Source organism: Leishmania major, chromosome 5 (genome assembly GCF_000002725.2).
Source record: "Leishmania major strain Friedlin complete genome, chromosome 5".
Taxonomy (NCBI): domain Eukaryota; phylum Euglenozoa; class Kinetoplastea; order Trypanosomatida; family Trypanosomatidae; genus Leishmania; species Leishmania major.
This window is the reverse complement of record NC_007246.2, coordinates 211,813-235,305: the sequence shown is the minus strand read 5'-3', so window position 1 is coordinate 235,305 and position 23,493 is coordinate 211,813. Positions and strand designations below refer to the sequence as shown.

General features: G+C 65.6%; 4 protein-coding genes across 4 annotated transcripts; all 4 read right to left on the bottom strand.

Annotated features, from left to right (window-relative positions):
- Positions 1–1,024: 1,024 nt before the first annotated feature.
- On the bottom strand, positions 1,025–8,659 carry LMJF_05_0670 (conserved hypothetical protein; the record flags this gene model as incomplete). Its single annotated transcript, XM_001687492.2, has 1 exon — positions 1,025–8,659. The coding sequence occupies one exon, from the start codon at positions 8,657–8,659 to the stop codon at positions 1,025–1,027; it is 7,635 nt and encodes a 2,544-aa protein (XP_001687544.2).
- Positions 8,660–9,785: 1,126 nt separating this feature from the next.
- Positions 9,786–10,757, bottom strand: LMJF_05_0660 (nitroreductase-like protein; the record flags this gene model as incomplete). The annotated part of the gene is made up of 1 exon (XM_001687491.1): positions 9,786–10,757. The coding sequence occupies one exon, from the start codon at positions 10,755–10,757 to the stop codon at positions 9,786–9,788; it is 972 nt and encodes a 323-aa protein (XP_001687543.1).
- A 2,603-nt stretch (positions 10,758–13,360) lies between these two features.
- LMJF_05_0650 (conserved hypothetical protein) lies at positions 13,361–15,961 on the bottom strand (the record flags this gene model as incomplete). The annotated part of the gene is made up of 1 exon (XM_001687490.1): positions 13,361–15,961. The coding sequence occupies one exon, from the start codon at positions 15,959–15,961 to the stop codon at positions 13,361–13,363; it is 2,601 nt and encodes an 866-aa protein (XP_001687542.1).
- Positions 15,962–17,572: 1,611 nt separating this feature from the next.
- LMJF_05_0640 (conserved hypothetical protein) lies at positions 17,573–23,257 on the bottom strand (the record flags this gene model as incomplete). Its single annotated transcript, XM_001687489.1, has 1 exon — positions 17,573–23,257. The coding sequence occupies one exon, from the start codon at positions 23,255–23,257 to the stop codon at positions 17,573–17,575; it is 5,685 nt and encodes a 1,894-aa protein (XP_001687541.1).
- Positions 23,258–23,493: the final 236 nt, after the last annotated feature.

Here is a 23,493-nt window from a genome sequence, read left to right as displayed (position 1 = left end):
CTACGAATAAAGAGAACGCAATCGTCAGCGTCGACGGGCGTGCTCACCGGCTGCTTGCGTGTGCTGGGACCTGCGCGGCTCGCCGTAACCTCACGCTCCAACTCAGCGCGCACAGTCTGCTGCATCTCAAGCGACTCCCTGTTGACCAAACCGCTGCCGCACAACTCGCTGTTGAGTCTGTGTAGAGGCGATGCAGCTCAGCGGCAAGGGTGTGTGTGTGCGCGTGTGTGACTGCTGGCGAGGGCGATGGTCTGGCTGCTCTTGGTGTCCCGGCCGATGGTGAGGGTGCCAAGGTTGCCGGGTTATGCCCCCCCCCCCCCCTCGCAGGTCTCGGTAAAGCGCGCAGTCGGTCCCTCCTTGGGGGTTGTCCGGAAGCAGCAGGCTACTCGGAGGGTTGCCGCTTGCGCGGCTGCCCCGTTGCTGCTGCAGCAACGCATCGTCGATGGACGCAGTGAAGCCGTGCTCGAGTTGCGCGTTTCGCGCAGGAGCTGCCGACGTGCGAGGGAGTGCAGAGGGTGTGGGGGTGTGGGGCGCGAGGGAAGAGGGGCCATATCAGCACTTGCACACGTCGCGATGGTTCTTCCTGACGTGTACGTCTGCGTGGGTGGGGCAGGAGGCGGCGGTGCCGGGTGCCCGCGCGCGCACCCGTGACACGCTGAAGCCAGCGACGACGACGACATCGTGCCTCGGTGGATGCGGTCTGCGCCCAGGCGGTGTTTCTAAGAAGAGGTGCGGGAAGGGCAGGCAAGGCAGCGAGAGAGAGCCATGCACGACGCGACTTCGGTCTTGCACTTGGTGCCGTGTGTACTGGCTCCGATGTGCAGGTGCGGTTGGCGTAGGCAACGGGGAGAGCGACTGAACGGCTGCGGGCTCGGCATCGGTGCCGCAGCGCCATCCGTCGAATCCTGGTGAGTGGAAGAAAGGGGGCGAATGTGCGCAGGGACTGGCGGAGGGGGGGGACGGTGGGGCCTCTGCTCAAACACGCACACAGGCATCAAGGCGGTTCGATGTGCTCTTGCCTACTTTAGAACCACACTGAGCGCCGCACCGCAAGGTGAGAAGCGTCGATGCCCTCCTGCGGGGAGGGACGTTCCGCAGCGGGCACCGCCGACGGCCATGAGCCCGACGCAGACGCGGACGGGGGTGTTGAGGGCGCCGCAGCTACACTCGGTGTTGCTGCTGCGGGAAGGCCCAGCGTGAATTCCGCAGAGTGATCGTGGCGACGTTGCTGCACCGGCTGGGGCAGACCGTACTTGCGGCGCAGCTGCGAAGCTAGACTCCCTGGCGGCAGCCGCGGCGACGTGCGGTGGCCACAGAGGGCACTTGCGTGCGCATCGAACGGCGACGCGTCTGCCGCTGCTGCGCCTGCTGCGGACGCCGGTGGCGTCTCGCGTCCCTCTGCTAGTGGAGGCATGCTGTCCGAGAGGTGCCGCGATGGTGCCGATCGACATGGCTGCAGCGGCTGAGGCGAGACGAACGGCAGGTGCCGATGGGGGCGCATAACGACGCCGGGGAGGCCGTCTTCATCGGTGCCGGTGGTGAAGTAGGTCGGGAAGCTGTGGAGGAGTAGTGCATCCAGACCGTTGAGCTTCTCCAACAGATCGATAGCGAGGTCATCCTTGGCGGCGGCGGCGCGCTTGAAGGGCTCAGGCGTCATCGTCTGCGGGCCACCGGCTGTGGGCGACGTTGCTCGCCCCTCCCAGCACGTCTGCTTCGATGCACCGCTAACTTCCTTGACCTCGCCAGCGTCGCTGCTCACCACCTCCGACTGAAGGGAGAAGCGCACGCGGCGCGGCGAGGCTGGCACAGCGGACCGTGTACTGGCGGTGGCCATTTTCTGCTGCTGCCGCTGCTCTCTTTTCCACGGTCGTGGGCCCTCCAGTGCCCGCCTCGGGTCGTCTCCGGCGCTCGGTGGTGGCACAGATTCCGGTATCGCCTCTGCAGCAGCAGCCGATGCTAGGGCCGTACTGGTTGTCGCCTCGACGGGCGTGACTGGGGTCTGGATGGCGGCACGGGCCACTGCTTCCAGGTCCGTCGCACCTGCGTCGTCTGCGTTGTGCGATGCACCCACGGCACCCTCGCCTTCTGGCACAAGCGTCGTTGCTCGTACAGCCTCCAGGACTTCGACCACATGCAGGCTGCGGGATGGCGAGGACGATGCTGCAGAGGCCGCGGAAGAAGATGACGGCACCGGCGGAGGAGATCGGTGAGGCGCTGCATTGGCGTGCTTCCCCGCAGAGGGTGGGCTTGCAGCAGCGTGGCCATCGAGTGCGTCGTCCACCGTGCCAGCGGCGCCGTCGACATCGTCAAGGGTGCCGTGACGGTCGCTGTCAGTGATGGGTTCGCCTCTGTCGATTGACAAGGGTCGCCCCTCGGCCGCTTGCGGCGACGCAGTGGACGGTGTAGCTAGGCTATCCACGGCCGCAGTTACTGGCGAGGTAGACTCGTCCGAGGACGGCTGCGCTGCAGCGGCGGGGGCGGCCGCAGCTGAGCTGCCCGACGCCGCCACAGGGTAATGATCCTTATCTGCGCCGTCAGATCCAGGGCCGGGCTGTTGCAGGGCAGCACCTTCCTGGCTGTCTTCTACGTGAAAGGACAGCACTGATGAGGCACTGCGGTTGCTGCTGCTGCTCTCTGCGACATCGACATCGCCGCCGTGGTCCTTAGCCTGCTTGACTTCGCCACCAACCTCCGTGGCAACAGCTGTCTGAGGCGACGGTGTCACCAGCACCGCTGGCGAAGCCGACGAAGATGAGCTGTCGCCCGCATCGCGCTCCACCGTGTCGACTTCCACTCCGCACCGCATCTCCGACGCATCCATGGCAAGCGACCGCGCCGTGGTGTCGCGCATTGGCAGCGGCGCCACAGCGGCACGCGCGCTTTCGTTTTGTGTGCCCTTGCCCTCACCACCTTGGGACGCCGGCGTCACGTGCAGCGCACCCTCGGCGGCGGCGGCGGCGGCGGCGTCGCCACACACGACAACAACAGCCGCTGCAACGTGTTCCTCCTCGCTCGCAGAGGCCTCTTCACGCGGCTGCTGCGACACGGACACGATTGCTACCACCGGCTCCCTAGCAGCACCGCCGTCGGCCTCGACGCTCGCGTCTCCGCTGCTTCGTGTTGCAGCCAGCGGACAGCGACTGCCGCTCCTGTTGCCGCCTCTGTCGTTGACGGGTGCTGTCGCAGCGCTGGCTAGGGCCTGACTCGTTGGCAGCGCCGGTGCCGCTGGCGCCTCTTGCTCCTGCATCGCCGCCGCCTTATCCATGGCACGCAGCACCAGTATGGTCTCCACAATGTAGAGCCGCTGAAGTGTGTACCTTGCTTCCTGCTCCTGCGAAGCGCGCTCACGCCGCGCACGGCGCTCCCGCCGCATCAGCCTTGTGAGCAAGGCACTGTCGATGACCACTGGGGTAGGTGTGAAGGAGTGCGTTAGCTGCGCCAGGGGCAAGGGCGCCGTTCCAGCTTGCGGCGACAAGCCGACGTCGCGGCCCGCCGCTGCCGCGTCCGCGCTCTGCGCGTGCATCGACGACAGAACGACACCGCACGAGGCCGAGACCGACGTGATCGGCGGGGCCGCTGCAGTGTTGCCGTCGGAGCAGGTAGCCTTCTGCTTTCTGCCTGCCTGCGTCATCCGGCGACGTGAGCAACGCCGAGGGGCGGCGTAGAGGTCTTCGCGTATGCGCCGCTGCACGAGCGTGGGTGTCGTGACTGGCCGCGCGTGAGCTTGTCGCAGATTGGCCGCGGTCTCACTGGCAGCAACAGCAGCCGTGTCGACACATTCGTCGGCACACCCGCGCATCATCGAGAGCAGCCCCAAGGTAATGTACTCGTTTAGCTGTTGCGGACGGCAGGCGGCGCACGACGGTCGCAGCGCTTGCGCGTACGGCGCTGCCACATGCGCCACCGGGACGGTGTCGGCACCCGCCTCGTGCGTTGCAGGAGTGAGAGGCACCCGCTCCATGGTCTTCGACGGCTCCTGCTGCTGGTTTTGTTCGCGTTGCGGTGGTTGGTAGTACTCGGCCCGCAGCGCTGCGGAACAGCGCGCCTCCTCAGCCTCCATCATTGCATCGACCTGCGTCGGTGCTGGAGCAGACCGCCTCCCTTGCGTAGAGGAAGAGGACGCAGCTCCGCGATTGCGTTCTCCCTCGCCTTGCTCTCGGCTGAGGTGCTGATGAGGATACTGATGCCGACGCGCGCTGTAGTTGTGCCGCGAGTGCGCCTTCATGAGCACTTCGCCGTCCGTGGCGTTGTCACCTTCGTCACTCTCGGCCGTTGCAGGGGGCTGCGGTGCTGGCTGTGCCACGATATCTTCGAGTAGCTGCTCGTATCTGCGCTGCAATGCCATCATGGCGATGCGTGCTGCATCGCCTGGCAGCCGCGTCGAGCTCGAGTGGTGCGGGGCTGCCTCGGCGTCCTCGTTGCCGCTATCCGCCGCACCCGGCCTCCGCACCGCCGCCGACACGCTGGCCGCGTTAGAGGTGTGGGAGGTGTAGGAGGCACGAGCACTAGGCCGCTGCTGCGGCTGCCAACGCACTCCGGCTGCTGTGCGAACGCGAAACAAGGGCGAAGAGATCGACGGCGAGGGGGTCGTCTCCGCACGTGGTGTGGGCGGCGCAGTTGATGAGGTGTCCCCGCTGCCGCGTCCATCCGCCGCCGCAGACTCCAACTCATTGGCCTTACTGCTGCCGTAGTCGTTGGGATGGCTGCGACGCGCTGAGGCTATCGGGCCGTTGTAGCGGAGCGCGGCGCGGGTGTTGCCTGCGCTTGACCTTCTCGTGCGGGTCGGGGTCGAGGCAGTGACAACGGTGGTGATGCCCACGCGAGATGGCAGCGGCCCAGTAGTGACAGCGGGGGTCGTCATTGCGCGGCGCTGAGCAGCGCCGCTCAATGGCCGGCGTGACGGCGTTGCAACCGCCTTTGCCGCTGCCGCTGCTGCCTCCGGGCTCGCCTCCGCCCAAAGTTCGCGTCGTCGTCGCTTCTCTACAATGACGTCCAGCTCGAGAATATCGCGTGTTAGGGCTGCCTCGTACTGCTCCAGCCGACCTGGGGTGAGCGGCTGTGGCAGGAACGGTGCCGTGCTGCTCTGATGCGACTTCACTGTGGTCTGCCGCGAGCTGGCCCACAGTTGCGACGGAGACGCACCGCGCGACGCCGCCACGGCCTCAGCGACCACAGCTGCCGGCTTCTCGGACCCGCTCGTCCGCTCTCCATCGCGTTTCTGCAGTCGGGCAAGGCTTGCGTGACCGGCATGACGCAGCAGCTCCTGCCGATGCCGTGTCGCTGGACGTGTGCGCCGCGACACAGCGAAGTGGTTCACTGAGGAGCTGACGCGCGACTTCGTGCGCAGCTCGCGACGTCGCGCTGCGAGCATAGCGGCAGAGGCTATCGGCGGCGGGACCATGTCGCCGTGACAGTCCCTGCTGAAGGAACCGCCGGGGTCGCCGGGGTCGCCTCGGTCAGAGTTGTCGTTGGCGGTATTGTGATGCCGAGCACCCTCGCAGGGGCGTCGGAAGGTGCGCGGCGATTCGCCGTCGCCACGCAGTGCACGTCGATAGCGTCTCTGGTTCGCTATCCTGCTGGCCAAAGCCTTGCCACTGGCGGCAAGACCGCGATCGTTGGCGTCACAACGTTGACGGCAGCCCCGTTGTGACAGGCGCCGGCTGCTGCGATCTAGTCGGCCGTTGCTGCTTGCAGATCTGTCGGAGGACTGCGACTTCAGCGGCGGTGTCGAGGAGGACGGGCGGTCCTGAGGATACTTCGACACACTATTGTCTTGTTCATTCTGGTGTTTTCGCCCCTCGCGTCGGTGTCGATGCCGCCGTGGTCCGCTCCGTCGCCCTGTTTCCCCGCGCCGGCGACGAGGTTTTTTAGCGCCCGACGCGGATGTCAAGAACGTAGACGAGGAGGAGGTGTCGACGTCACCGGCACTGCTGCTGCTGCTGCTGCGCCGATCATCGCCTCCTGTCGCCGATGCCGATGACGAGGTGCCATCTTGCGCTTCTGCGTCATGACGACGCCGCCGCCGCCGACGGCGGACAGGGCGCTCCGCGTTCTTTTTCTTCCGCTGCCCCTTACTCTCCTCAGCACTGCCACACGCACCCTCTACAGGTACTGCTGGCACTGCTGCGGCTGGTGGTATCAGTGGCGCCACCCCCACTACGCCATCGCCAAGCCCTCGATCCTCTTCGTCGGCCGTGGGGAAGTCGATGGAGTCGCCGTGCCACGAGCTTGTTATCTCGCGTGTCGGCGTCGCGCGTCCTGGCTTGACTACGGTTGCTGATGCCACTGCGGGGGTGACGGCCGGCGGTGGCTGCCTCTGCTTGCGTCCGACTTGTGTGTCAGCGGAGCGGAGGTCGGTACTGCTGTCGGTGACCTTCACGGTGTTCCCCAGCGTCGACGTCACCAATGCCGCGACGGCAGTGGTTGTGGCGGCGTTGTCCTCGCGCTGGCGAGTCCGTTGCTGCTGCTGCTGCTGCTGCTGCAACGACGAAGAAGACGCTTGAAGTGGCCGCTGTGTTTTGACCTCTACACGCCCGTGCGCGGCGCCGCTGACCAGCCGCTTGAACATGGAGGACAGCCGCGACAGGCCGGAGGCGAGGCTGCTGCTGCGGGTGGATTGGATGGAGCTGGTGCTGCGACCGCTCGCCTTGACATCGCGACCCTCGCCACCGCCTTCGCCATGCTCGTCGACGCCCGACTTGGCTGCTACGGAGTTCCTACTGCGGCCGCAGATGGTTTCGGAGGGGAAGGACTTGAAGATCGAGGACGCGCTCCTGCGCCCACGATGAGCGCCTTCGCCACCGACCCGAGTCTCTCGCGGCGACGGAGTGCTCGTCGGTCTCAGAGTGTGCTCCTTCTCGTCGTCCTCCTCACGCTCTGCGTGGCACTTGAGCTCTGCAACGATTGCCGGCGGGGCAGAGGGGTGCGGCAGCTGTCGCGGTGACGCTGGCGGAGAGAGGCGACCGCCGCCCGCGGTCGTGCGACCATCGGCTGTTCGCTTCACCAGAGCCGGCTGGACGAAACTGGGCAGGGGCTTGCCGTGCAGGCCCAGCATGCTTTGAGACGGCGTTGACGTCGACGCCGGCTCGGCGCCGTCCTCAAAGGCCACGTCTCGAAAGTACGTCGATTCCTTGGCCCCCGCTGTCGCCGACTTCACAACCTCGCGAGCCGTGTTCAGCGTCAGGAGCGCGTTGGACTCATCGAGTGAGAAGTCTGAAGACTGCACTCGGCGACCTGCCGCGGCTGACCGCAACGAAGGGCGGAGAGGGGAGAGGTACAGGCTTCCCCCAGAGGTGCCACGGGCCTGCTGGGGACCCGTGTTGAGACCCAAAAGTGGCAGCGAGACGCCGCCGCGCGGCGTCACCGGATTCGCCATCGTCATCTCGCTCACGGTGCAGTACATCGGGTCGTCTTCGTTCTGCATGCTGCTGGACAGCACCCGCAGGTACGGCGGGTAGTGCTGCGGGTCCGCATCGGGTAACGCAATGCGCCCATGGCTCGCGAGCGATGCCGTGGGCAGCGTTGCACCGCCGACGTCGGCTGCGCCCGTGATCGTCGCGGCCGTGGCCGCGGAGACAGTGTAGCCAGGGCTGGTATTGCGCGACGACGAAGAAGAGGACCGCCGATGCTCATTCCTTGGCTGTTGCGCGGGTGGCGACGTCGGGGTCTGCGGTTTCGGTCCGGATATATTCTTCGAAGGCGTTGTGCCCGCTGTCGTTGATGGCAGCAGCGGCGGTGATTCGTGTGCAGTGGCTCTCAGCTCCGTGGAAGGCGTCAGCGCTGTGCCCCGACGCTGGTGCTGCTCTTGGGGTGGTGGAAGTGCCGCTTGTTTGACGGCACTCGTACGAGACGGCGGCGCGGCAGCAGCCACCGGCGCCGCCGTCGTATCATCCGTGTCATCATTCTGCTCTTCCTCGAAGTTTATAGTCTCGTCTGCGGTGGTGGCGATGAGGGTGGAGGTGGTCGCTGCCACGTTTCTTGCTCTGGTCGGCTGCTGCGGTGGCACAAGCAGCTGCCGAGATGGGGCCGTCGACGACGGCGACTGCGCCGGCGCCTGAGTCGCTTGTTCACCCTCGTTGATGGCATTACCTGCGGCACCTTGGTGACACCGTCGCTTGGCACTGACGTCGTTGCCGCTGTGCTCGCTGTCGTCGTCGTCGCCGTCGCCCCCGCTGACGGTGCTGCGACTCCACGATCTCTGGAAGTTCTCCGAGTCGAGTCGCTGGACAGCTCGCACAAAATCAAGGCTCACATCTTTTTCCAAGGAGGGGCTGGCAACACGCCTCTTGCACGGCAGCTCTGCCGGGTGAATCTCCTGAAAAGGCGTGATGGACTTCGCCACGTGCGCCGAGGCAGGAGAGGCGGCCGACGATGGTGCACCGCCGTCTGACGCTTCATCCCCGAACGGGGTCGACGAGGACGGCGGAAGGGCCGCTCGCAACGCCGGTATCGGCGAGGTGGGCGGCTGCAGCCGCATCGGCTTCGGCACTTGTATGGCGGGCATCAGGTGGTGCACATCACCACGGCCGGCTCGAATAATCCCGTTGTCGTCGCTCGGCGGCGACTCCGTGCTGCTGCCGCCGGCCACATCACCGCTGCCATTCGACAAGACTAAGGAGAAATTGATCGAGGTCGTCTCGGCCGCGGCGTCATCCTCCATTCTGACGACTTGGCCAGGCGGGAAGGAGGGATCCAAAGGGGGGGGGGGAGGGAAGGCAAGCACCAGGTGCTAAGAGGGTGTGGCCGAGCGGCCGCCGTGTGCGACCACGTCTCGCTCTCTCTCTCTCTCCCTGTGTGTGTCTGCTTCAAGAGCGAGGTGGGCCACACACGCACACGAAGAGCCACGACACGGGTGGGGTGGGGTGCGATGATATAAGCGTGTCCGTGTTGGCGTCGCTAGCAGCAACAGCACTCACAGATAACTGTGAGGGCAAGTATACAGCGAGGAACAGCAAGAGCGTGTGTGTGTGTGTGTGCGCTGGAGACGCTTGAAAAATGGGAGCGCCACCGAGCGCGGCACACCACGCGAGCGAGAGCGACGGGTGTAGTGGTGGCTGGCGGAAGTTGATGGGCCAGCAGCCGCTCCGCTCCGACGTCGAGACATAAACCAAAGGGAAAGAGGTGTATGGCTTGGGAATGGGTGGGTGAGTGAGGAGCGTGCTGCTGCGCCAGTTGCGTTGATGTGCGCAGTGGTGGTGCGTCTTCTCCGACGTGGTAGCGCTTGACACACACGCACACGTGATGAGAGGCACGCTGGGTGATGGAAGCGCAACGGGTGAAAGTGTGCCTACCCGCCCTCAAGTTTGGCGTGTAGGTGTTCGAGGGGGGGGGGCGTAAAGGGGTGAAGGCGGGAGGGTGGCAGAGACGGGGGCGGTGTGCGAATCGGCAGCAGCTGCCCCCACAAAAGACCCGCACCAGAGGAGAACCCCGCCCCCCTCCTCCTCCTTCCTCCTCCTCCTGGTGCACCATCCCATGGCCCGCGCTCGACGCGAACGAGGCGGAGTGCGCTTCCTCAGCACGGCTCGTTCGCCCGCCTGCCCGCCTGCCGCTGACAGCGACGGTGGCACCGATTTGTTTCATTGGTGCTTCTCTTGTTACGTTACGTGATTGACGATGTGCGCCTCCACAGACGCGTGTGGCACGTGTCGACGTGCTCAGTGGAGGTGCGTGCGACTATGAAGAGCAGAGGTGCGGGGTGTGTCTGTGCGAGAGAGGGAGGGAGACGCATCCATGGGCCACACGTAGCGTGCCCCCTTTTCGTTCTCATCTCTAGTGTTGAGTCAACACTAGAACTTGTTCCACCGCACGGTGTGTGGCGTCGCGAAGCGCGAGCTGCACACCTGACGTTTCTCGGCCTCCGTGGCGGTCGCGTAGCCGACGCTGATGATGACCGGCACAGTGTATCGTTCCGCCGGCACTCCCAACGCGCGCTTCACGGCATCTTCGTCGATGCCCTCCATCATGCAAGTCTCCCAGCCGGCGGCGGTGCAGAGATTCACGAACGTCGTCGCCGGAATCATCGTCTGCTTCCACGCGTAGCCGGTGCGGCTCACCGGGACGGAGATGAGCGGCGTGCCAGCCGCCCGGCTGTACCACGCACTCACGACCGACTTTACGGCGGCCATCGACTGCATAGGACCGCCGTGCATGAGGTAGTAGATGTTGCGGAGGTAGGTGGCACCGTAGAGGGGGCTGTAGTAGCCCGTCTCGAGACCCATCTCAAGCGCCTGCGGCGCGTTCCGCTCCGGCTCTGTGTCCCCAACGAAGACGACAGTTGCCGGCGCCTGCAGCACCTGCGGCTGGCCGAGCGCTGCCTTGAAGAGCTGCTCCCGCACCGCCTCATTGGTGACGACGACCGCGTGCCACCCCTGAAGGTTGAAACCAGTCGGGGCGCGGGTCGTCGCCGCCAAGACGCGCTTGAGAGTGTCGAGGTCTATCGGCTTCGCCGTGTCGAACTGCCGGCACGTCCACCGGTCGCGCACGACGGCCTCGACGGCGTCGAGTGCTGCGCTGCTGCTGACGCATGCTGGGGTTTCTGCGCACGACACGGATGACGACGATGCGGCGGCCGCCGCGTTCGTGCGGTTCCACGCCACGAGATGGCGCAGTGTGGCTAGAAAACCACCATGGCCACTGCTGGTGTTGCTGTGGCGCTCCTCGTTGCCACAGGTGCCGGCGGCCTCGCTGGCTCGAGGGGTGGAGGCGGCAGGGCGGGCCCCTGCTGCAACCAATAGCAAGCGGGGGCTGCGGCGAAGCATTGTAGTTTCTCTTGCTGCTCTCCCCGGTGCCGCAGATGTTGAGCGAGGCCGAGGAGGGTGGTGGCGACGGCGGCGGAGGTTCAATGCCGGCGTGGCTGATTGCTTGCAGTAACGGTAGTGGTGCCGAGAGGTGTCGCTGTGTGCGAGAAGAAGTGCGAGGTAAGAAGAGGGAGCACACACTCACATGGAGGTCCACTGCCGCATCGGCATATGCACATACATGAGCGTCCGTGCGTGCACGCGTGTCGGAGCCTCTCGCAGCGTGCAGCGCACGGCAGCGGAGAGCAAGAAAGTGAGGGGCAATTCGCTAACAGGCGGTGAACGCCTTCTCCCCCTTCCTCCTCTTTTCGCATCCCTGACACGTTGGAATCACCGTGCTTGCGAGCGGGTGTGTCCGCGTGTCCGCGTAGGTTGCCAGTGTAGACCGACGCTCGACGTCCTGTGCCTTGACGCCGGCCTTGCCGTACACCACCATCACATGACTTTGGTGAGGGCAACAACATCCAGACAGAGACGGGAGGGGAAGGGGGCTGATGATGATGAGAGCGACAGCGGTGAGGCTGGCGCAGAGGCGCCCGAGTACACACACACACACATACACACACACACGCATAGAGAGAGAGATACAGAGTTTGAATGTGTACAAGGAGCACGGGATGGGGATGTCTACACATGCCTGTATGCATGCGTGTGCCCGAGACAGAAGGGAAAGGAAAAGAGGGCAGAGACGGGAGCTCTGGAAACGAAACTGTCTGATGACGGAGACGCACGCGCAACGCCTCAGCTACGCCACAGTACAACACACCTACATGGCTGAGAACGCTCCTCCACGTCGTTGCTAGGAATCGACACAGACGTACACATTCACGTGAGCGCACCACTCACACAGGCGTTCACTCGCACGGACCCATCAGACGCAGACGTGGTCGTGCGCGCGCGGGCGAGAGGGCATGCCCAAGTTCCAACAGGATGGTGCAACGCAACCGGAATGGGAAGAGAGGCAGAGAGAGAGAGAGGGAGCGGCAGACTTTTCCGCCTCCCAGCGTGTCCGTTTCTCTGCCACGCCGTACGAGTTCAGCTCAAACCCCACCACTCAGCCCGGTCACCAGGCACTCCCTACTCCCTCCCCCATCCACGTGGTGCGAAGCAGCCGTAGGCACACGCGCTACAGCAGTGCGCTGACGCAGCCATCTGAGCGCGCGGCAGTGGCCCTCGAACTTCGCCCCACCCCACCTCCCCTCCCCTCCTTCCACCCATTATGCCGGTCGCCATCCCAGGTGCATCCACCCCCCTCGGGGCGGTGCAGGATCCTCACTACCAAATAGGGCACAGTGTGAGGGCCGGGTTGGATACACGCTCGAGCCACGCTGACACTGTACCCATCACATGGATGGCGCAGAAGCGTGTTCGCCCTGGCAGGTCGTCCTAATACAACGCCACCCAGGACCTGACACACTGCCGACAGCCGTACAGGTACATCGCACTGACCTCCCCCAACGTCGCAGGTATTTGGCCATGTCACCACCAGACGCGGCTCGGGATTTGGCATGAGATAGAGGGGGTGGGGGCGTGCATGAGCCCTGTGATCCCGCGCACTGAGGGGCGCTGTGCATGTGACCCTCGCGCCCACCCCTCCCTCTCGTTATCAGGGGAGAGGGAACAACGCGAACCGAAAGGAGCGACCTGTTCTACCCGCGGGAAGAAGAGGCGGGCGGGGCCCGGGAGGCGCGAGACGATCGTGGTGGTGACTGTGCTGGTTGCCCGTCTCCCCCTCCCCCTCCCCCTCTCCCCACCGAGCACGTACACCGAGACGTACAGAGGCCTGAGAGCGACAAGACGGCCGCGTCCTTCCAAAACGTGCCGCAGGTGTACCAATCCGTCTGTTAGCGTGCCTTTCGATGAGGGCGATGCACTGATGGACACAGCCTCGTGAGCGCCGGGGACACGCATGCAGGAGATCGGCAGGGGAGAGCGAGCGGGCGGGAGGTCGAGCGAAGCTGCAGCGAAAACAGAACCGAAATCAAGTTGTTGTGTGTGCGTAGCGCGATTACGTGAGCGGCGTGCACCTCCCCTCCGCCGTCAACTCTCCTTCCTCTTCCTCCGACATCTTCTTGGCCACCCCTGTCTCTTTCTCTCCTCACATGCGCACACGTACCACCACCACATCCGATGACATGACATGACAAGACACCCGTACAACCGAACACGGCGCGCACTCGCACCCATGGCGACGTTGTCGCGTGCACGACATTGGGCGAGGCGCGAGTCGTGCAGTCGGTGGGGCGGACGGCGACGCGGTACGCGCGAGTGTCTCGAGCGCAGACAAAACGTAAAACCACGTGAAGAAACAAAGAAGAACACACGCACACACACACACACACACACACACACACACACATACACACGTATGGAACATCGAAGAAGGGCTAATACACATCAGCAGAGTAGATGAGAGCAAAGCAGAGCCGAGACGAGCAGAACATGCACGCAGTGTGCACACTCGCACGCGCACGGATGTCGACATCCGTGACGCCCCCAACATTTCCCCCACCTCCACACATACACAGGCACGGACATCCACATGATGTCTCCATCTCGTTCAGCTAGAACTCCGCCAGCGTCATGCCTGCTGCGCAGCTCACGTGCGGGGCGGAGAAATGGGTCACTGGGTTATAGTTGAGCGCGATCGAGAGACCACCGCATGTCGTGCGCACGGTGCTCCGACTCAGCGCCGGTGGTGCCGCTGCTGCAACGGTGCTCAAGAGGGTGTTGACAGCGTCACTATTGGTGGCCGTCCAGTTGAGGAGGCGCTCGCGCGTGCGGTCGGGTTTGCGGGACGCGGACGCACCATAACCGCTCCCTGCAGACTTGCCCACTGACTTGGCAGCCTTTACGTGCAACGTCGACCGCATGCGATCGCGGCGCCGACCAGCCCCCGCCTCCTCTGAGGCCACACACGCGGAGAGGCAGAGATGGCCGGTGCCCTGGCAGCCGCAGTACATCTCAGCCGTGCTGGGCGGCTGTTGCGGCTGCGGCTGCGGCTGCTGCAAGGGCTGGGAAAGCAGCAACGGCAGCCGGCTCTTGGACGCGTTGGGGTCCGCCGGCTTCCCCGCTGTGGCAGCCGTCGATGGCGGTGGCGACGAGGAGGTGCCGTACTGCCGCTTCTGTTGCTGAGTCGTTGCCTCGTGCACGCAGTGGTAGTGCAACGTGCCAGCGTAGATGCCGGTCATCGGGGACGTCTGGCGCGGCGTGCACCAACAGGGCTGCAGGGTGCGGTCTTCCACGTCCTCCAGTGCCACGTTTGCGAAGGCCGTCGCGCCACCAGGGAGCACCGGCGCAACGAGCACCTTCGACAGCCCATTCGGACGCAGCACGAAGCCGTCGTCGGCGTACCACAGGGATCTCGTCTTCGTCGCCGATGCGCTGTGCGCGCCGCTGCGGTATCGACTGACCCCGGCGCACGGCGGCGCGCGAGTGTCAAGCTGCACAGGTTGCAGGCGACGGCGGAACGCCTCGGCGTCGGCCATCACAGCGGCAAGGCGCTGTGGTGTTTCGAAGCGAGCATCACGCAGCTCTTGCGGTGTGCGAGGGTGCTGCCGCTGCCGTGCAGCATGTCGCCCCGACGCGGGACTGGCTACGCTTCCCGTGCTCACCACGGGGGTGAGCCACCGGCGGCGCAGGTGCATCGGGGGAGACGTGCGTGGCCGCGGCGCATCCGTTGCCTGCGGGGGTGGCGCAACACTTGCCGCATGGCCATCAGTCATGTCAGCAACAGCCTCGAAGAACCGCCGCTGGTGGCCGGCGGACGAGTTGGCGGCGGCCACCGGAGACGGCGCGGCACGGCCACTGTGAGGGTCGCTGCCGCCGCAGTCCCCCGTCGCAGCGGGCATGAAGAGCTCTCCGCTGCCGTCTTGGTTGTGTGCTCCCGCGGCAGCAGCAGAGGCAGAAGCCGTCTCCCGTTCCGCGAAGGCGGCAACGTTCAACTCGCTCGCGCCGTGGTGCTCATCGACGCGCGGTTTCGGAGGCAGCCGGGTGGACAGCACCGCCTCCAGCTCTCGCATCACCAACGGTGCCAACACACGTGACCCATCCAAGTCCTCGGCGAGATAGCGGCAGCGGTTCATGAAGCGGGCCCCCTGGGCAGGCGTAAGGTGCTTCTGGATCTCGGCGAGTTGCTGCTGCTGCCGAAGCTGCTCAAGGCTCACCACGTCGGCACCTGCCGCACTTGTGCTCACCGTGCCTGTGTTGCCGCTGTTATCGCCGTCACCATCGCCGTCGCCGGTCGCTGACCCTGCCCACGCGCTCTCCGGGATGAGGGTGTGGCCGGAGCGGAAGACGCCGTCGGCGGTGCACGCGTACTCAAGACGCACCTGTGTCGCCGGCGCCACGCCCTCCAGCTCCAGCTTGCACAGGGTGGTGTTTCCGAGGTCCGTGACCAGCTGCAGGGCAATCACCGCACTGCGCGAGGTGCACGCCGGGTTCCAGGAGAGCTGCAGTGTGTGCAGGGTGGTGTTGCGGGGGTGAACGAGGCCGGAGAGCAGCTCGCGCACGTCGTGATCGTTCAGATCGCAGTGAAACAGTGCCAGCTCCAGCAGCGCCGGGTTTGTGGCGAGATAACGGCCAAGCCGTGCAGCCGCCGTCGCGGCATCTCCGAGCTCTTCATCGACATTCACAGTGGACAAGTCCCATTTCTCGCTGCGGCTGTCGTTGTCGTCGTCACTGCGCGCCGATCCGAGCATGTTGCCGCTGAGCTTCAGCACCGCCAGCAACGGCAGGCCACGAATGGCTTGGAGGAGGGGCGCCAGCACCTGCGGCGTCAGACTGTTGAAGCTCAAATCGAGCACGCGGAGCCGCGTGTGCCGAGACACAACAGAGAGAAAGGACGACAGGTCGGGCAGGCTCGGGGACGTGAGCGTGGCATCGCCAAGCCGGTAGCCGGAGAGGTGCATCTCTTCGAACGGCTTCAGAAGCAGCGCGGCCGCCTCTTCCGCCAGCGGGTCGCTGAGCGGCGCGCTACTCGAGGTGTGCGCACTGCCTTTCCCGTCATGCGCTTCAGCGGCAACGTCCTCCGTCTGCTGTCCTTCCTCTTCTGCGCTGCCTGCCGGAAACGCGACCGCGAGTGCCGCGGCCAGACGCCCCAGTTCAGTGCGCAGGTCTGCCACCTGCTCCGCGGAGAGACGGCCACCCCTCCACCGCGGCTCCATCAGCGGCCTATTCAGCGCTGGCGGTGGGCATGGTGCCGGTGGCACGCCTGCCGCTGCTGCCACGGCAGCGTCGCCGACGCCCACGGACGGGAGTGCGCTGGTGCTGTGCGTATGCCCCATCGGTTCTTCAAGCTTTACATGCACAGTGACGCACACGCACACGCACAGGTCAACGCTAACGGAGGGAGAGCAGCGATGATGATGGTGATGATGGTCGTGGCGGCGGTCGCGGTGACAGTGGAGAAGGATGGGCCGGATGCTCAAGGAGATGCCTGCACGCACACCGACCGCGCGCAGCTCTTCTGCTTCTCGTGCACAGCGGCAGCGACGGCGTGCCTTCTCCACTGCGTCGTTCCTTCCGCGTCCGTCGCGGATACGTTCGAACAGTGGGGCGGCTGTGGGGAAGTGGCGGCGGGGCGAAAGAGAGGGAGGCGTCGAGAGTACGCAGCGGATGCTGCCGCGAGGTAGTTTGACAGGTAGACGCGTGCGTATCTGCGTCGGTGCGTACGTGAGATAGAGAGAGACTGGCCCCTCGCTGCCTGCTGGCTGGGGGGGGGGAAGGAAGGAAGGAAAAAACCAAGGAAGGAAGGAAGGAAGGAAGGAAGGAGGGAGTGGTAAGCGCGCAGACGCATATCGACAACAACACCGAAAAGCACCGCTGCAGGCGAACATGCCCACCGTGGCGCACAATCGTGTGCGTGCTTGCGTGCGTGCGTGTGCGCATGCGCGCCACCTCGATCCAGAGCGTGCGCCATCGCTGCCGCTTAGGACGGCAGCAACGAACGCGTTCATCTCAGGAGGCGTTCGAGATTGGAGGGAGAGCGGGATCAACGGGGGAGGGAGGGCGAGCAGCGCCGCCGCCGATAGCGGTGGTGGCAGCGGGCGATGCGAGTGCCGTGGTCAGGAAGGCTGAGAATCAGACGAAGGGCCCCGGTGAGCACTCGTGCCCGTCACGGATGCAGCAGAGCAACCACCGCCGCCACAAGCACACAAGTATACTTGTGTGCTTGTGGCGGTCACAGGTGGAGTGCACCGAGCGATGCAAGATGATGACGTTGATGAGCCACGGTAGGCTTCGAAGGACCGTAACACGGGCATGTACATCTATAGGAGACATGGAGATCGTGCTCTGAGAGAAAGGAGGGGGAGGGCCATACACGGCGCCCAGAAACGTCCTCTCACAGACGCACGTAAACATGTGTGTGCTCGCTTGTGGCCCAGATACGCACGCTCATCACTGGGGAAGAGAAGATGATGCCACAGGTGAGCAAGGAGAGGGAGAGCGCGCGAAGTCGACTCGTCCAAGTGTGAGCGTGTGCGTGTGTGGGCAAGCCAGCCTCATGTACATCGCGCGCCATGGACAGCGACAACGGCAACGAAGCGCAGAATCAAAACAAACGTACCAGTACACAGAGGGAGGAGGAGGAGGACGGTGCGACGCGGACGTCCGTCTCTCCACAGAAAAGGGGGTGAGGGCCGTGGTCATGGCGGGGGCAGGGCGCACGGCGACAGCCACGCGACGAGGCCCAGGGTCAGCCCTCCCCCTCCCCCTTCCACTCGTGCACTCACCCCGTTCTCATTCCTCCGCCAGCTTGCCATCTCCGTGCTTGTCTACATGGTTCTCAGGAGCTCTCGGGCAGCGCCGACGTTGCCGACCTCCGCCGCCAGCAGCAGCGCTGTCCGGCCTTGTCCATCTGGCAGCTGCACGTATGTCTTCCACTCATTCGCGGCGCCTGAAGAGGTCAAGACGCCGTCGCTCGGCTGCAAGTCGCGCGAAGCCGGTGCTGCTGCTACTGCTGCTGCTGCCAAGCCGTCACCACACGCTGTACGCATGTGGGCGCCGGTGCTGCCGATGCCTTTCATGGCGAGAGCAGGACATCCCCAGTGGCGCGACTGCTGCCAACGCTGCAGCTGAGCCGTTATGGAAGACGCCTGCACGAGAGAAGCAACCAAGCGCTGAATGGAGGAGTGCGGCGCTGCGGCGCTCCCGATAGCGTTGCTCATTGTCGCGATCGTCTTCATCGAGCGTGACGGCAGGACGTCGCCAGCGGCCCGACGCAATGGTGTCCCTTGGAGCTGCAACTGCAGCGAAAGGTTTGCCGTCCCGGCCGCCCCGTTGCCGGCGGCGGCGGCGACGGCGCTACGCAGCAGCGACAGCATGCGTCGCAGCCGCGTCGCCCGCTCCACCTTGTCGTCGTCGTCGTCGCCCTGTGCGTGTGCAGTGACGGCTGTGGCGGCGGTTGGCGAGGCGGCCATCAACACACACGCGTGCAGCGGCGTGCGGCCCTGCATGTCCACAGCAAGAGCACTTTGAGGCGCCTGCTTTAGAATGTGCTCCATTGCCTCTACGAAGCCGCTCTGCGCCGCCGCGTGCAACGGCGTGCGGCCCTGCGCGTCGGAAAGGTGCCAGCACAACGAGAGAACATGATCGTCGTCACGCGTGCCGTCGAAGACACCGGCCGCCACCGCAGCGATAGCTGAGTTGGTGCGTGTCACGGCTTGCAGGTCTTCGAGAAGCTTCAGCACAGCCGGCATACGCTGGAGGGCAGGTGAGGAGCGACTGCAGAGAACGTGCAGTGGCGTCTGCCCCTGCGCATCCGTCAGCATCCAGCACTTCTCCGGCTCCAGCAAGTGGTCCGCGCATTGCCACTGCGCCAGTCGCTCCAGGAACTGTTGATGTTCGTCCTGCAGCACGTCCTCATCGGCGTCGCCGCCGGCGCGACTGTCAGGCACGAGCTCTTCCCCCGTGTGCGTCAGGCTCTGGTCTGCCCCCGCCTGCTCTCCGCTGGCAACGCTGCGGTTGCGGGCTTCGCGATAGCCAAAGCTGCTGTTCCCCAGCAACGCTTGATCGTCGGCGGGGCCATCAACGTCAGCGACGCTCGAGCCGCGATCACTCTCGGACAAGGCGGCGGCGGCGGCTCTCCACGGCTTGCGGCGAGGACCCGGGGATGTGCTCGCGGACCTGCCTGGCAATGAAGAGGATGGCGAGGAGCGGCGTTGCTGCTGCTGTGCGCGTCGCTCGCGTACGCGGCGCTCAAAGTTCTTGCGTCCTGCTGTGGGCCCGCCGCCGCTGCTGCTGTGGCGCCCCCTGGCACTACTGCTGCCTCCCGTGCTGCCGCCAAGGGGATAGTTGACTCCTGGCGCGTCTCCGTCCATCACGTCCGCAGCGTAGGACGGTGCTTGTTGGTGCCTCTGTTGCTCCTGCCGCCGCCGGCGCACTGCACCGTAGCTGCCGCCGGCGTCGGGAGTCGAGTAGAAGAGGAGCTGGACAATCTCGTCGTCGTCGGCCAGGCTGCTCGCCGCGAGATGCATGGGTGTCTGCAGATGAACGCTACTCTGCGCGTAGGGCGTGGCGCCGTACTGCAGGAGAACCCGAATAAGCGAGGTGCGACGGAGGCGGTGCTGCTGCTTCTGCTCTGCTGAGCTCGCCTGGGGCGCAGACGCAGGCGCGGCGAGCCGAAGCGCAAGAAAGAGGGGCGTCTCATTCACGTCGTCGACCTCGTTCGGATCCGTGTACTGCGACAAGAGCAGCTCTGTCATCTCTACTTCGCCATCGGCGACGGCGCGGTGCAGCAGCGCACCGCCGTTGGCCAGCCCGCTCGGCCGGAGCGGGCTGGCCTGCGCCTCGGAGAGCAGCACCGAGACAATGCGCAGGAGCCGCCCCTTCTGCAGCTCCTGCGCTTCCGAAAGAGATGCCGAGGAAAAGGTCGACTGCGGCGGTTGCTGCTGCGCCTTGATCGCCATCTCTAGCGCCGTCATGTGCGTCACGCCCTCTACCGCCTCCACGTTAACAAGCAGCTCCGGGTTCGCGATACCCGTGAAACTCGCCAACGACGGCTCGCCCGCGCTGTGGGAGCCGCTCTGACTGTGGTGGCCGCTCCCCGGTGCCAAGACGCTGCTGCTGCGGCGGTTTGCACTGAGACGCGTTCCGCCGCGCGAGGAGCGTCCTGCCGAACCACCCCCGCTGCTGGTGCTGGCGAGCAGCTCCACGAGGATGTCCACCGGCTGCCCGCGCCCTACTCCCGCAGCGCTGCTCATTAACTGGTTCGAGTGGCGGATGAGCAGCTCCACGATGTCGGCGTGCCGCTGCTGAACCGCTACGTGCAGCGGTGTGTATCCATCCTTATCTGCCTTACCGCAAAGCAGCGTCGCGCCCCCGAAGCGGATGAGGCGTTGCACTGCGGTCGCGTTGCCGACGTAGGCGGCGTAGAAGAGCGGAGTGCGGCCCGCCATGTCGATGGCGTTGAGATCGATGCGGACGTCCGAAGACCCCGCGGCAGCGAACGATGCGCCGACGACTGCCGATGCGGCACCGGTGATCACGTCAGGACCGGGGTTGCTGCTCAGGCGGCTCTTGCTGTTGCCGATGGTGTTCGGCGCCAAAGCCTGTGGTGAGAGCAGCAGCTCCAGCACCGACTGCGCGTGCGTGCATAGGGCGGCATAGTGTACCGCTGTCGCGCCTTGCGAGTCGCGGTGCATGGGGTCGACGCGGTAGTCGACCAGGAGGCGGCGAATCAGCTCGGGGTGGTAGTCGAAGATGGCGTGGTGGAGGGGGGTGAGACGCATCGGCAGTCGTGCCGGCAGCGCGTCAAACCGCTTCTGCCGCCTCCTGCCACGATCATGTCGCTCCGTGGCGGAGAGGGGCGTGCGGATCGCCTTGTAGCCGCCGGCGTCGGCTACGCTGCCGTCATCGTCGTCGTACCCGTAGTCGTCCTCGCCATCAGCGTTGCCGCCTTCCTCCACGCCGCCGTCGCTGATGTCGTCATCCTCGGCCTCGTCGTCTTCGTCGGCCGCCGACGCGAACCCGCGGGCGCCACCGCCACACGCGCTGATGGACGTCTGCCGCTCCGAGAAGAGCACGTAGGGCAAGTCCAGCTCCTCGTCCGGCACAAAACCCTGCATTAATGCGCCCGCATGCAGCAGCGAGTCCAGCACGTCGGCCGTCGCCGCTGTCGGCGGCAAGAATGACCACCACGTGCCGACCTCGCAACCCCCCAAGAAGGGCTGACGGGCTAAGGGGCGCGACGCGTTGCCGCCGCTGCTCTTGCTGGCCGTTACTTGTGCAACGGTGCCGTGGCTCACGTTATTGCTTAAAAGACGGAGATGCGCTGCCGCCGAGCCCGACGCTGCGCCGCCTGCGTTCATGAGCGTCGTGATTGGCGTCGGCGGGCACAGAATCATGTTGCGCTGCACCGCCGTCGACAGCTGCGCGAAGCGGACGGCGTTGGCGGAGATGGTGCTGCCGATGCTGTTCACGAGGTTCGCCGTGGCCGTGTTCGTCGCCCCATCCGTCGAAGCACTGCGCACGGCGGCGGCGATGGTCAGCAGGGTCTGCACGTACCGCGGGTCGTTCCGTGCCGTGCCGTGCCGCAGCAGCGACGTCAGCGCCGACTCCCCAAAGGCGTTTTCGAACTCCATCGACAGCCCATGCTCCACCAACGTCCGCAGGACGCTTGGTTGCGCGGCGGCGTAGTGCACAAGCGTGTAGCGGCCGTCCGCGGAGATCTGCGTGATCGAGTCGCCTTGGCGGAGCAGCGCCTCGACGCGGGCGACGTCGCCGTGGGTGCAGGCGCGCGCTAGGCGGGTGTGCGATGCGTTCACTTGCCCAGCAAAGGCCACGCGCGCACCGTAGAACGAGAGGAGCCGCACGGAGAGCGCGTCGCCGCACTCGAGTGCGAGCGTCGCGGCGGAGCGGCCACACGTGTCGAGAAGATCAAAGTCGAGCCGTGTGCGCTGGTGCAGGTCGTCAGTAACGACTGCATCAGTGACATCGCACAGGTCGGCCAGACTCCACCAGTTGCATGGAGCAGCAGCGGCAACGACGACCGGTGCCGCGGTGCTGCCCGTGGCTGCTCCGCTGCCGAGCTCGGCGTCGTTTTCTTTCTGCTGCTGTTGCGGGTACACGCTCGTGAGGATTGGCAAGCCGTGGTAGCCGCCGGTGCTCGTCTGGCGCTGCCGCAGGACTTGCTGGAGTGCGGCCAGCACAGCCTCCGCCGCAGACGGCGACACGAGGCTGGTGGCGCTCACGGGTCTCGCCTCCTGTGCCGGAAGGACTGCTGTGGTCGACTGCGCTGCCGCCGCGGAGCCGTAAAAGCGGGCGGTTGCAGCGGCGTTGCTCACGGTGTGGCTCTTGCGCGACTGTGACACACGCGGAGCGGCGGTCGGTGGTGGCAAACCATTCGGTCCGGCGGCGTCTGCTGCGCCACCGAGACGCTGCTGGTGCTGCCACCGCATGACACCAACGATCGTCTCCGCCTCGACGGCAGGCAAGAGGGTGCAGGGAAGCGGAACAGGAAAGAGGTGTGGCAAGAACGCCGTGGAATCCTCAGCGTCGGGCTCGCCCGTCGCCAGCTGTTGCTGCAGCGGCAGCGGTAGCGACGGTGAAACGGACGGTGCGTCGGCGGCGGAGCGGACGGCGGTGGCTGCGAGGAGCAGCAGGCGTAGAAGTTGCGCGTGGTCTCCGTGGGCAACAACGTAGTGCAAGACGGAGCCAACGATGGTGCTCTCCTCCTGCCTTGGTGCCTCGGGCGGGTTCACAGCGGCGCCGACGAGCGCACACCCACCGGCCGCCGCCGTAAGGGCTGTCCCGATGGCCGACGCCTTCCTCTTGCCAATGGACTGCTTACCTTTCGGATCCGAGCTGGAGACGCGTGTGTTCTTGCGGTGTCCACCGCTGTCGTTCGCCGACGCCCCGTAGGCGGTGCTGCCGCCGCTCTCGTTTTCGCTCACGTCCGTGCCAGGCCGCGCAGCAGTGAGGGGGGCTGTAGAAAACGAGAAGGCATCGTTGACGCTCGCGCCGTGTTGAATGAGCACCTTCATCACCTCTAGCGCGTCTGGCGTGTTAAGGCCGGAGAGCAGCATCGCGGCCAATGGAGGGAGACTGTCGGGGACCGCTGCCGCGGCAGCAGGCGGCGACGACGAGCCGCTCAACGGGCTCTGCTGTCGCGGTGGTTGATCCGCACGCAGCTGATCAATGATTAGCGGTTCCGAGTGCGACCGGGCCTGGGATGAGGTTTGCTGCTGGAGCTGCAACTGCTGAATGATGGGGCCCGTGTAGTAGCTCAGGGGCGGCACTTCGCGCGCGTTGACTGGGTCGGCGCCGCGCTCGATCAGTTTCCGCACCGCCGCCGCATCGCAGGCGAGGCAGGCCTCCATGAGTTGCTGGTTCCATGTGTGGTGGGGGTCCTCGCGCACGTGCGCACCGCTGCCACCACCGTCACCTTTCCGTTGGGACGCTGCTCCCGTTGTCGCCTTGGTGGCCTTCTGCTTCTTCTCCGGTGGCAGTGTCGAGGCCATGGCGTTGGGGGGTGGTTGGGGGGTGGTTGGGGGGAGCTTGCGGTCGTGTGCTTTCCTTTTCGGTGCGCGTGTGTCTCACTAGCAGCCACCAGGTGGGGCTCGTGCGGCGCTCTCCCAAGTCGTTCGCCCGCGCACTCTGAGGCGGTTGCGGAGATGCCCACGGGAGGCGAGAGAGAGGGGGGGGGAGGAGGAGGAGGGCAGTGCACACCAGAGAAGAAGCGCGCTACGCAAGCGCA